The sequence below is a fragment of the Diaporthe batatas genome, assembly GCF_019321695.1.
Source record: "Diaporthe batatas strain CRI 302-4 chromosome Unknown Contig00013, whole genome shotgun sequence".
In the NCBI taxonomy this organism is placed as follows: Eukaryota; Fungi; Ascomycota; class Sordariomycetes; order Diaporthales; family Diaporthaceae; genus Diaporthe; species Diaporthe batatas.
Genome location: NW_025408560.1, coordinates 1,925,400 through 1,939,244, shown reverse-complemented (window position 1 = coordinate 1,939,244; position 13,845 = coordinate 1,925,400). Strand labels below are relative to the sequence as shown.

At 16.7% G+C, this 13,845-nt stretch overlaps 2 protein-coding genes across 2 annotated transcripts; one reads left to right on the top strand and one right to left on the bottom strand.

Annotated features, from left to right (window-relative positions):
• Positions 1–1,028: 1,028 nt before the first annotated feature.
• On the bottom strand, positions 1,029–1,688 carry KVR01_010616 (uncharacterized protein; the record flags this gene model as incomplete). The annotated part of the gene is made up of 1 exon (XM_044792219.1): positions 1,029–1,688. One exon carries the CDS (start codon positions 1,686–1,688, stop codon positions 1,029–1,031), a length of 660 nt encoding a protein of 219 aa, XP_044640775.1.
• Positions 1,689–2,693: 1,005 nt separating this feature from the next.
• Positions 2,694–3,368, top strand: KVR01_010422 (uncharacterized protein; the record flags this gene model as incomplete). Its single annotated transcript, XM_044795025.1, has 1 exon — positions 2,694–3,368. The coding sequence occupies one exon, from the start codon at positions 2,694–2,696 to the stop codon at positions 3,366–3,368; it is 675 nt and encodes a 224-aa protein (XP_044640581.1).
• Positions 3,369–13,845: the final 10,477 nt, after the last annotated feature.

The following is a 13,845-nucleotide window of genomic DNA, read 5'->3' as shown; positions in this document are numbered from 1 at the left end:
CTAAATAGTGCTGTTAAGTTAACGGCTATCTTCCTAGCCGTGAACGCCTAGCTTAAAATCCTTACTTAGTTATAGTCCGAGTTTATAATAATAACCTCCTAATATTAATTCTTAAGAATATTACTATAGATCGTTAGATTAATACTATTTACGTTAATTATATTAAAATTTAAAATTCTAAGAAGTTATAAAAGACTATTTATTATCTTTAAGTTTTATTAATCTTACTTTTTAAATTTTCTATTATAATAAAGTTTTATTAATATATTCTTATTTTATTATAAGTTAAAATATAATTAAAAATTAAGAATGATATTAAACGTAGTAAACTAATTAGTTTTAATATTATAAATACTTTTAAAAGGTTAATTTTTATATTAAAATTATATAAATTAATATTACTAATTATATTTAATTTAATATTAATTAAATTACTTTTATATAAGTTTTATAATAATATTTATGTAACTTATTAAGTTATATTATTATATATTATAACTTTATAATATAATATAATTAAAATTTATATAAATAATATAAAATTAATTATTATACTTAATATTCTTAAGTTTTATTAAATATAAAACTAATTTTATTAATTTTATTTTAATTAATATTATTTATATTAATTATATATATATTATATAAAGATATATTATACTTTATAGTTTTAAAACTCTAACTATTTACTTTTAACTTAATAGTAAAACTATATATATTATACTTATAAAAAGTATTTTAACTTTTTTAAAACTATTTTAATAATATATTAATAAGGTTTTTATTAAATATTTGTATAATTTATATTAAATTAAATTTTATTTAAATTACTCATTTTCTTAGATATATATAGAATAGAAGCGAAACCACATACTTAACTTAGGTGGATGGACGGCAGACGGGCTAGCATAATGGAAGTTACTCTTACAATATGAGGCCAAAACATAATTGTATTCGAATCTGAGGGCTCCTTTTGGGCTGCCTGGGTAGCCATGGAGGCATTGGACAGACGCGGTCAGCGATTTGGACTACTCAGTAGGCTCGAGATCAGGTAGGTTTCTTGCCTTCTCAGCGGCTTCGCTTGGTACAATACCTTCCTTCACAAGTTCTTCAAGGACTTGCCACACCCAGTTCATGCAGTTGCACCTATGGTCATTATTCCTGCGAGGTACACCTTCAATGGGCCCTGGAGGCTTGATGGTGTTCGCGATCTTGTCAACCTTGGCCTCCCAATGCTCCGACAGGTTGCTGCAAACAAAGACATCGTCAGCAAACGCGGCGGTGAGAAACATTTGAATCCCGACGCCAGACTCACTGTTCTCACGGTGCGCGTAGTACATTCCAACATCGGGGTCACCATTAACCTGCCAGACTCTGCCCACTGGGCTGTCAGAATCATCGTCGACGGCGGCAAAGAGACTCCAGTGAGGGCCCTTGCCTTCCTGACGCTGGCGGATGACCCATAGGGACTTGTCCGGAGGTGGGGTCATCGGCCTTACCACTTCAGTGGTTACCCGTGTCCAGTTGGTGGAGTTAGACCCGCATATATGCTGTCGACGGTATGTACTACCGCTGTGTGTTTCGAGATACTCGTGCTTGAACACTATGCGAATGGTTCCCACGAGTTCTGCGCCGGAGCACTGCCGTGGGAATCCGCAAATACACTGTCCGGAGGTTGTGCTGGCCATTTTGAAGGGTCAATTGAAATTTCGCTGTGAAAACTGAGTTGAATCCAGCTGCAAATGAGAAGTTGGGATTTAAAGAACTCGTGATTGAGTGATCGTGGTGATGATCAGTCTTACAGTATTCTCAACTGTCTTAAATAAGTTTACTGTTCAACGTATGGTATTGAAATCAGAGTTACCACGCGTATCACCTAACAATGAAGTTGTTCTTGTGCTCCTATGCACTATCAGACCGGGCAAGTCAAATACGGGTGTCCACTGAAAGAGGTCATTGTGTGTTACCTTCAAACACTAGTAAGAGACATGATCTAAGATCTCTGAGGTCAGCTTCATTCTTTTAAATGCTTCAATAGCTAAAAGAGCACCATTAAAGTGTACGATATTGTGCAATTTAGGTACCTAGCGATGAAGCGTGTCCTGGGCTTTGAGGATTGCTAGACTCCAAAAGATTACACAACTGAACCCATGCATAGTGTGGTGATAATGTTTTTTCAGGCTGGATAAACCAACTTGGAAGCCTGAATACAAAGCGTACACAATGACATTGTCTTTCAAACGGCGAAGTGACAAAGATACGCCGGCACAAGAAGACGCACACAGTCACCGAAGCAGTTTCAATCACTCTCCTTTGTTACTCAGCCAGGGGTGCATTCCTTTCCATCAATGTCCTGGCCATGAGCGGTTTGAATTACTTATTTATTGGAGGCACTTACCCTCATGTTGATATGCGATGCTCAAGGAAACCTTGCAACCAATCAAATCCGGAGCCCCTCAGCCCCCACCGCAGCCACCATGTCATCAACTACAACTACTACCACGGGAACGACGGTCGTAGATGCCGCAGATCCACATTCAAACAAACGAATTATCAGCCGCCTCCCGTTCGGAATGCTTCGTGAAAGCATGCCGCACTTGCCTCGTCGGCGGGGACGTGCTTGGTTATTCCAATACGAAGAGGGCGTGTTGATCAAGCTGAGTCGGGGCACCCGGAGCAGCGAAAGTGCTGCGATGCAATACGTCCGCAAACATGCACCAAGTGTACCAATACCGGATGTGTACTTCTGCGATTTCACAAATCCAAAACACGGAATCATCTTCATGCAGGAGGTTCCCGGTCAGACACTAGAGAAAGTGTGGCCAAGCCTTGATACCAACCAGAAGGAACAAGCTTGCCGCGACATTTGGAACATCATCAAGACTCTTCGTCAAATACCCCGGCCTGATGAAATTTCATCGGAGGAATGCCTCTACACAACGGTTGATGGATCCCCGTTATACCCACAGGGTGGCTTGACTGGGCAGTCTGCGGCCCCCTTAGATAAGAATTGGCACAACACCGACAGTGCTTTCAGGGACTTCATACTACAGCAGTACCATGATTCCCACGGTACAGATGAAAATGTGAAGACCAACTTCCCGCGCTGCAAAGCAGCAGTATTTACACACGGTGACATTCACCCGAGGAACCTCATCACCACCCCGGAAGGCCGAGTGAAGAGCCTGCTCGACTTCGAATATGCGGCATTCATGCCCGACTACTGGGAGGACCTAGGAATGTTTCTCCAGACTTCTGAATGGGATCAAGACTGGGTGGATACGATGATGCGGACGAAGCCAAGCAGCTGGGACTTTGACGCTACTCGAGCGCTGTGTAAGGTGGCCAAGAGGTTCATACTGTATTGACTGGGACCTGCGAACTCGCCACAATAACAATTATTGTTACTAAGAAGACAGCCGAATAGAGGCAAATAATGCAAGTGGTGTGTTTCAAATGACAAAACAAAGCTCGCTCGATTCGTTTGGGCATGCAGTATTTGTGAATGTTACTTTTTGACATAGAACCAGTGATGGATGGCATGTCTAAATCGAATACTCATGGATGGTAACCTGTGATCCTATCGCCTCCTGACGTCACGACCTAAGTTGGTGACCATAACTTGATAAGATCGGCCCCAGTATTCCACAAAGTAGGTTAGTCATTAGGTTCCTAAATACCGCCCCCCCCTCTAAATATACTTATACTTATAACTATAAAACTTTAAATAAATATAATATACTTATTTTTAAATTAGAAATTTAATTTTAATTTAAGACTTCTTTTTTAATTTATTTTAATAATATTTATATATAATTAAATTAGTTTTTTTATTATAAATAACTTTTATATTTAAAATAATTATTAATATAAAAATAATAATATAACTCTATTTATAATTTTACTTACTTTATTAAAAGTTTTATTTAATTATTTTATAATTTATTAATATTTATAAAATTAAATTTCTTTATAAAAGTATTTTAATAAATACTTTTATTTTCTTAATATATAATTTCTTTAAAAAAGTTATTTAACTATTTATTTATTTTAATAAATAATATTTTAATTATTTTATATTTAATTTATATTATTAATATTTTAACTTATTATTATAAATATATTTTAAACTTTTAAAAGTTTTAATAGTTAAATTAATTAATATATTTAATTAAAGTTAAAATATTTATACCTCTTTTAACTTATAAGTCTTTTTAATATTATTAAATAATTTAAGTTAATAAAAACTTTATAAAATTATATTAAAATTAAAAATAACTTTATTATACTTTTTATAATAATAAGTTTTAAAAATAAAAATAAATCTTTTATATAAATAATAAGAATATAAAGTATATAAAAGTAAATAAAAAGAAATACTTTATAAAATTAAATTTATATTATTATTAAATAAAATATATAATTTAAAAGTTTATTAAATATTATAAAGTATTATTTTATTTGATTTATCTTTTTAAACTTCATTAAAAATATATTAATTATTTTAAATAATAATAACCTTTTAAAAATAAAGATTAATTTTTATAATAATATTTTTATTATTAATAAATATTTTCTTTTATTTATTTTTAATTTAATAATATTATAAATTAAATAATTACTTTTAAATAATTTTATATATAATATAAAAGGTTAATAAATATAGTAGTTATAATAGTCCTTTATTAGACTTAGTTAATAGAAAAGTATTCACCTATATAAACCCTTTAAGCAACCCTTTAATAGTTAGTTACTAATAATTAACCACTTTTAATACTACTTTTCTACCCTTATATATATAAGCCTAACTAATATTAATTAATAGTTATAAAAGTAATTATAAATAGTTAAATTAATAAAATAATTTATTACTTTATAACTTAACTATTTAAAAGTAATTATATTAAGGCTATTAAATTCTATTTAACTTATATAACTTATTTAATATAATTACTTTTAATTAATAAAATAAAGTTATATAATTTATTTAAAAACTAACTTTTATAAATATTTTAATAATTATTAAATATAAAATCTAAATAACCTTTTAAATATTTAATATTTAATTTAATATTATTATTTAAAATTACCTTTTATAAATATTTATTATACTTTATATAAATAAAAACTTTATTAAGACTTTAAACTTCTTTATTTATTTTATTATTAAACCTTTCTTTATATTTTAATAATATTTTAAACTTTATAAATTAATTCTATTAAGTATTAAACTTTTATTTATTTTTAATTAATAAGTTTTTAATATATTTATATATACCTTTAAATTAATATTATAATAAATAATCTTTTATACTTTATTAATAGAACTTATTAATTTCCTAAATTAATTATATTTAACCTTTAAAATAATATAATTTTATTAATATATTTATTCCTTTATGATTAATCTCTTTATTATTTTAATAATTACTTATAATAATTCCTTTTAAGGATTTATTAAATCTATTATTATAATTAATATTATTATTTATTAAAATATAAAATAAAATATACTTTAAAATAGTTTATATATATAATATTAACTTTAAATTATAAAATATAAATTTATTAAAATAAAGGTTTAATATAATATAAATTAATATATATATTATATAATATTTATAAATATATAAATACTTTAATATTAAAAGTTATATAAAGTATTTATAAAGAACTTTAATAAATAAATTAAAAATATTTATAATTATTAATAAAAGAATTTTTAAAAATTAAAAATAATTTTATATATTAAAATATATAAATTAATTTAAAACTTATTAAAACTTACTTATATTTAATTTTTTATTAAGTTAAAAATATTAAAATAACTTAATAATTAATTTAAAAATTTGTGAATTAAATAAAGTTTTATTTTATTATAAATTAATTTAAAAAATAATTTTAAATTAAAAATAAAATCATTATTATTAAAGATTTAAAAAAATAAAAAATAATAAAAATAAAAATAAAAAGATATTTATAAAAGTAAAAAAGTAAAATAAAATATATAATAAATATAAAAGAAATTATTATAATATAAATATAATAATTTAAATAATGATTTAAGATTTAATAATAATAAATAAAAAAATAAAAAGATAATAAAAAGAAAAATAAATATAATAATAAATTATATTATAAATTTAATAAAAGAAATAAAGGCTTTAAAAGATTTACTTAATAGATCTTTATTTTTATCTTTATTATCTTTTAATTTTAAATCCTTTAAAAATAATAATTTTAAAAATACTTTAAAAATATAAAATTTAATAATATATTATACTTTATTATTAATAAAATATTTTAATAAACTATTTAAATTAAATATAATAGTTAATATTAATAAATATTATTATAATAATAAAATATATTTTAATTAAGTTTATAATATATTTAATAATAAAGTTTTATTTTTCTTAATATATATAAAACTTAAATATTTAATTAATATAATTTTATATAACTTTTATATATATTAAAGAATATTATTAAGATATTTTACTTATATAATATTAAGTAAATTAATTTATTTTAAATAATTTATTTTAAAATAAAATTATATTTTAATAATAATATTATTTATTAAAATTATTTTATTAATTAAAATATATTAATTTTATTAATTTATATTAAAAGAATTTTAATAAATTAAAAATTAAAATATTATAATTATTAATTAATAAATTAAATATATATTATTAAGTTTGTAATTATTATAATAATTAATTTATTAAAAATAATATTTTATATATAATTAAAAGTATATTTAAATTTATTATAATATTTTATAAACTTTTAATATTAATTAAAACTTTATATTTTAATTTAAATATTTTATTATAAACTTATTAATTATAATAATTTATAAATTATATATTTATTATAAATAAAACTAAACTTAATAAAAAGATTAATATTTTATAAATTAAAAGTATAATAATAATAATTTTTATAATAAATATTATAATAAATATTATAATAAATTTTATAATATAAATAACTTTTATAATAAAAATAACTTTTATAATAATTTTTTATAAAACTTTTAGATTTAAGCTAATATCTACTTACCTAATAATTATATTTATTTATTTAATTTCTATTAACTACTTATTTAATATTAATTTTTTTAAGTAACTCCTTTATATTTATAAGTACCTTTTAAGTTAATATTAAAAGACTTTATAGTATAATTTCCTTCTCTAATTTTAATACTTTAAGTATAAGCCTCTTCTAATATACCTTCTAGTATACCTTTTAGTACGCCTTTTAGTATACCTTCTAGTATATCTTCTAGTACACCTTCTAGTATACCTTCTAATACGCCTTCTAGCACGCCTTTTAGTATACCTTCTAGTATACCTTCTAGTACGCCTTTTAGTATGCCTTCTAGTATGCCTTCTAGTATGCCTTTTAGTATACCTTCTAGCCTATATATATTTAGGTACTAACTAAGCGTTTAGATGCTAATTAAACACTAGAGGGTTAAAAGTTAAGAAGGTAAAGGTAAAGACTATATACTTTCTAGCCTTCTAACCCTCCTTCTAACCTTTTAACCCTTTAAACTTCTAGCCTTCTAGTATTTAATTAGTATTTAAATACTTAGTTAGTACTTAAATATATATAGGTTAGAAGGTATGTTAAAAGGTGTGCTAGAAGGGGTGTTAGAAGGGGCTTATATTAAAAGTATTAAAAATTTAAAGAATTCTAGTTAGATATATAGTTTTATATAGGCTTTATATATAAATTTTTATATTAAGTAAGTAATTAAAAAAAACTAGGTAAGTAGATATAATTATTAGATAAGTAAATATTTACTCTTTTTATAATAATTAAAATATTAAGTTTAATAATTATAATAATTATAATAACTATAAAAGTTATAATAATTATAAAGATATATTTTATAAAATAATTTTTATTAAAAATACTTTATATATAATTAAAAAAATATTAATTTATATAATATTCTTTAAATAAATAATAATATTTTAATTAATATACTTTATAATATAAAAAATAAAATAAAAACTTATAAATATAAATTATATAATATTTTATTAATTTTAAAAATTAAATATAAAATATTTAACTTAATATTAAATTTAATAGAAATCTTAATTAAATTTATATTTTATATTTAATAAATTAAATATTTTTATTTAATTAATTTTATTATAATAATAATTTATAATAAAATATTTTAACTTTAATATTTATATTAAAGGATAATATTTATATAAAGTATTTTAAAATATTTTTAAATATTAATATTATAATTTATTTTATTATTAAATATAATTAATACTTTATTTTATATTATAATAATATTTTATTTATATTAAATATATTATATATTAATAAAATAAATATTTATTTTAAATTAAATAATATAATATATTTTATTAAATTACTATTTATATTAATTTTTATTAAAATTATAATATTTTATATAATTAATATATTAATATTCTTTACTTTATATTTAAAATATAATTAAATTAATAATTTTTTAAAATATAATAAATAAAGTAATATAATAAAATAAAATAATATAAAAGGACTTTCTTTATTATATAAAATAAAAATATTTATAGTTTTTTTATTAAATTAATAATTAATATATTAATTAACTTATTTCTTATTAAAATTAAACTTTAATATTTATATTAATACTTTAAATATTCTTTTATTAAATATTTTAATATTTTTTATAAATATAAAATATATAATAAATATAATTATATTAAAATAATTTTTATTTTTATTATTAATATTAAATATATATACTTATATTAAAATATTTTAAATTTAACTTAATAAATAATTATAACTTTAATTATGCTTATAATAAATATTCTTTACTTTATTAAATTATTTATATTATATATTATAAATATTATTATATTATTTTAAATAAAATACTTCTATTATTATTATTAATAAAATATATAAAAGCTTTTATATAATTTAAATTAATATATACTTAAAGGTATTAAATTATATTTAATATAATATAAATATAAATTTTATATCTTTTAAATTTTATATTATAACTTAAATATTAATATTATTTATAAATAAATTTTAATTAAAATATATTAATTAATTAATAAAGTTAAATATTATTATATAATATTATAACATACTTTTAATATTCTTTTATTAAATTATTTAAAATTTATTTTTAAAATTATTTTTAAATAAGTTTTAAGATTATAAATAATATTATTAACTTTAATAATTTAATTTTAATTTTACTTATTTTAAAGTATACTTTTAAATTAATATTAACTTTTCTTATATTATTTATATTTAAATAAATAAAAATTATTTAAAATTTATAAATATTATTTATATTATTAATATTAAATAAAAGTTAATAATACTTTAAATATATATAATAAACTTAATATAATTAATATTCTCTTTTATTATTATAAAATAATATTTAAAATATAATATAAAAAAGTTAATAAACACTTTATAAATTATTTATTATTAATAATTATAATATAACTTTTAATTTTTTAATAAATTTATTATATTTTATTTTATTTAAATTTAAAATATTATTATAATTTTAATTTTAATTTTAATAATATTTTTAATAATAACTTAATTATATTTAAACTTTTATTTAAATTACTATTTAACTTTAACTTTATAAATATAAATATCTCTTTAATTTTAAAATAAATTAAAAATTTAATTTATTAATATATTCTTATATAAAAGAAAAGAATAATTATAAGTTAACTTTAAAGTTATAAATTAATAAAGTTATTTTACTATTAATAAACTATTTAAAACTTTTAATAAAAGAAGATTATAAATTTAATTAATTATAATATATTTATATTTAAGTTATATAATTTTAAAAATATAATAATATTTATATTTAAAGTATAATTTATATATAAAATTAAAGATAAAAATAAAAACTATATAAGAAATTTTATATATTTTAAAGTTATAAGAATATTAATAAAAGTTTATTTTAATATAATCTTTAATTATTTAAAAGTTAATTAATATTTACTATTTATAATTATACTTATATTAATATTACTTTATATTATATAAATTAAATTTTAAAATATTATTTAAATATATTTATAGTTTAAATTAATTTTAAATATATTATTTTAATTAAATTATTAAAAAGATTTATTATAAATATTTTAAAAGTATAATTATAAAATTATTTTACTTTTATATAATATACTTAAATTTAAACTTTATTAATATATAATATATTATAAATATTATATTAATATATTTAATATAAAAGTTTTATATTTAATTTTTATTTTTATTATTAAACCTTAATATAATAAAATTACTTTAAGATTACTATTCTTTAAATTAATACTATTTTAACTTTAATTATTAAAGTTTTCTTTTAATTATTTATTAAAAAATTAAAAATAAGGATTTTATTATAAATTTAAGAAATATTTAACTTTAAATAACTTTTTCTTTTAATAATACTTTATTTTTAATTAATAGAAATAATATTTATATAAAATAAAAGAAATAAAATAATAAGTTTAAAATTATAAATATTATAATAAAAATAAAATATAAAAGTATATTAAATAATATATATAAACTATTTATTTAACCTTTCTTTATTAATTTAAAGTTATATTTAATTTTTAATTACTATTTAAATTTATAATTTAAATAAAGTAAATTATTAAAAGTTTAATAAATATTTTAATTAATAAATTAATAACTTTAAATATAAACTATATTTTATTTTTATTAATTTAAAATTATTAAGTTAATAATTTTATTAATAAATTATTTATTAATAATAATAATTTTAATTTATAAATTTACTTTATAATTATAATTATTAATAAAATTAAAATTAAAATATAAAATAATAATTTAAAAGTAATACTATTTATTAATTCTTTATTAAATATAAATATATTATTAAAAATATTTTATTTTAATAATTATAAAATAATAAATAAATTTAATATAAATAATATAATTTTAATTATTTTAAATAAAATTACTAATTATTTAAAATTACTAACTATTTTATTAATTATTTATATTAACTTTATTTTTATATAAATATTTTATTAAGTTTAATATAATTAAAGAAATACTTAATAATTAATATAATAATATTTTATTAATTATATAAATAATAAAAATTTATAAAGTTTATTAAATTTATAATAATAATAATTTTATTAATATATTTATTAAAATAAACCTTAATAAATTATTTAAAAGTTTATATTTTATAATAAACTAACTCTTTAAATTAAGAAATATATAAATTATAAAAGATTTATTTTAATTTAAATTTAATAAATTAAAGTAATTAATTTATATTAAAAATAAAAATTTATTAAAGTTAATATAATTATAAAATTATATTTTTAATTAATTTTATAATATAATATATAATATTATTAAAAATAAAAATTAAATTAATAAAAATAATTTTTAAGTATTAAATTAAAATAAAATCTTTTAAACTACCTTATTTAATTTTAAACCTTCTTAAACTTAAATTTATATTATTAATTTTATAATAAATATTAATATAAAAGTTATATTATAGAAGTTATTTTATTTCTAAATAGTTTAAGAAAGTATATTTTTTTAATATTTTAAGTTTTTAAACTAATTTTTAAATTATTTTAATTATAATATTTATATTTTTCTTTTAATAATAAAAAGATATAATTTATTTTAAAATAAAGTTTATTCTTTATAATTTTAATATATATTAATTTTATTAATTTTTAAATTAAACTAAGTTTATTAATATATTATAAAATATTTAATTTAATCTAATTTTAAGTTTATTGCTTATAATAATAAAAGTATAAACTTATATATATATTTTAAATAAATTATTTAAATATTTAAATTAATAATTTTAAAATATTTATTTTATAATAATTAAAGATTTTCTATAAATAAAATAATATATTTATTTTAATTTTTAAAAGTATAAAATTATAATAAATATATAAATTAAATATTTTAATAATATTAATAAATTTTTTATTTCTTTATTTAATAATAATATAATAAAATAATTTCTTTTTTATATTTATTTTAATAATTTAAAAGGTTTAAATTTAATTTATATTTAAAATATTTTATTTTATAATAAAAAAGTTATTAATATAATAATTATAATAATCTTTATTAAACTTAATTAATATAAAAGGTATTTACTTATATAAACTTTTTAAATAACTTTTTAGTAATTAATTATTAATAATTAACTACTTTTAATATTACTTTTTCTACCTTTATATATATAAGTTTAACTAATAATAAATAAATATTTATTAAAATAAAGTAAAAACTTTTAAAATAATAATAATTATATATTAATTTATTTTAATTAATATAAGAATAGTAGGCTATAGTGAATTAGTTACTATAAGTAAGATTAGTGGGTCCGTGCCTAAGTACGGACTACCTAGCTTAGTTAATAAGTCTAGCTAACCTAATTAGGCGCTTCACCGCCTAACTAAATAGACTTTCTAACTAATATTAAAAATATACTACTTTAACTACTTTTTATATATAAATAAACTAATTAATAATTAACTTATATTTATATATAAATTTTATATTTATTTATTTTAATTAATTTATAAACTATTTATATTTTTCAATTTTATTATAAAATTAAAAATAAATATTTAAAATTTTAAAAGGATAAAATATAATATATTTTTTAAAAATTAATTTAATTAAATTTATTATATAAAACTTTTATAATAATTTTATTATTTATTATTAAAAATACTTTTTATATTAATATATTAAGTTATATTTAATTAATTTAAATTAATATATTAAAAATTAAAGTTATTATAAATTATAAATTAATTTAATATTAATAAGTATTATATATAAATATTAAATTTACTATATAACTTAAATAAATTAATTAAAAGCTAATATTTACTTATTTAATAACTATATCTACTAACTTAATTCCTATTAACTACTTACTTAATATTAATTTTAAGTAACTATTTTATATTTATAAATACTTTTAAGTTAATATTAAAAGACTTTATAGTATAATTTCCTTCTTTAATTTTTAATACTTTTAGTATAAGCTCCTTTTAATACTCCTTCTAATATACCTTTTAATATACCTTCTAACATACCTTCTAGCACACCTTTTAATATACTTATATTTAAGTATTAACTAAGTATTTAAATATTAACTAAATATTAGAAGGTTAGAAGTTAAGAAGGTAAAGGTAAAAACTATACTTTTTTTAACCTTTTAATACTCTTTTTAACCTTTTAATATTAGAGACTTCTAACCTTTTAATATTTAATTAGTATTTAAATATTTAATTAATATTTAAATATATATAGTTTAAAAGGTTTAAAAGGTAAAGGTAAAGGGTTTTAAAAAGGGTATTAAAAGGGGTTTAAAAGAGGTTTATATTAAAAATATTAAAAGTTTAAAGAATCTTAATTAAATATATAGTTTTATATAAACTTTATATATAAATTTTATATTAAGTAAATAGTTAAAAGAATTAAATAAATAAATATAATTATTAAGTAAATAAATATTAATTTTAATTAAAATAAATAAAAATAAAGTTATTATTCCTTTAATTAAAGTTCTAATTTTACTTTATAAATAAATATTTATTTAATAAATTTAAAAATTATTAACTTTATAAGTAAAATTATTTAAAAATAATTATTTAATTTATTATACTTTACTTTATCCCTTTTAAATATAAAACTAAAAGTTTATAATTATAATTTTATAATTAATTTTTATTTAATTATATTATATTATTATAACCTTATTTAATC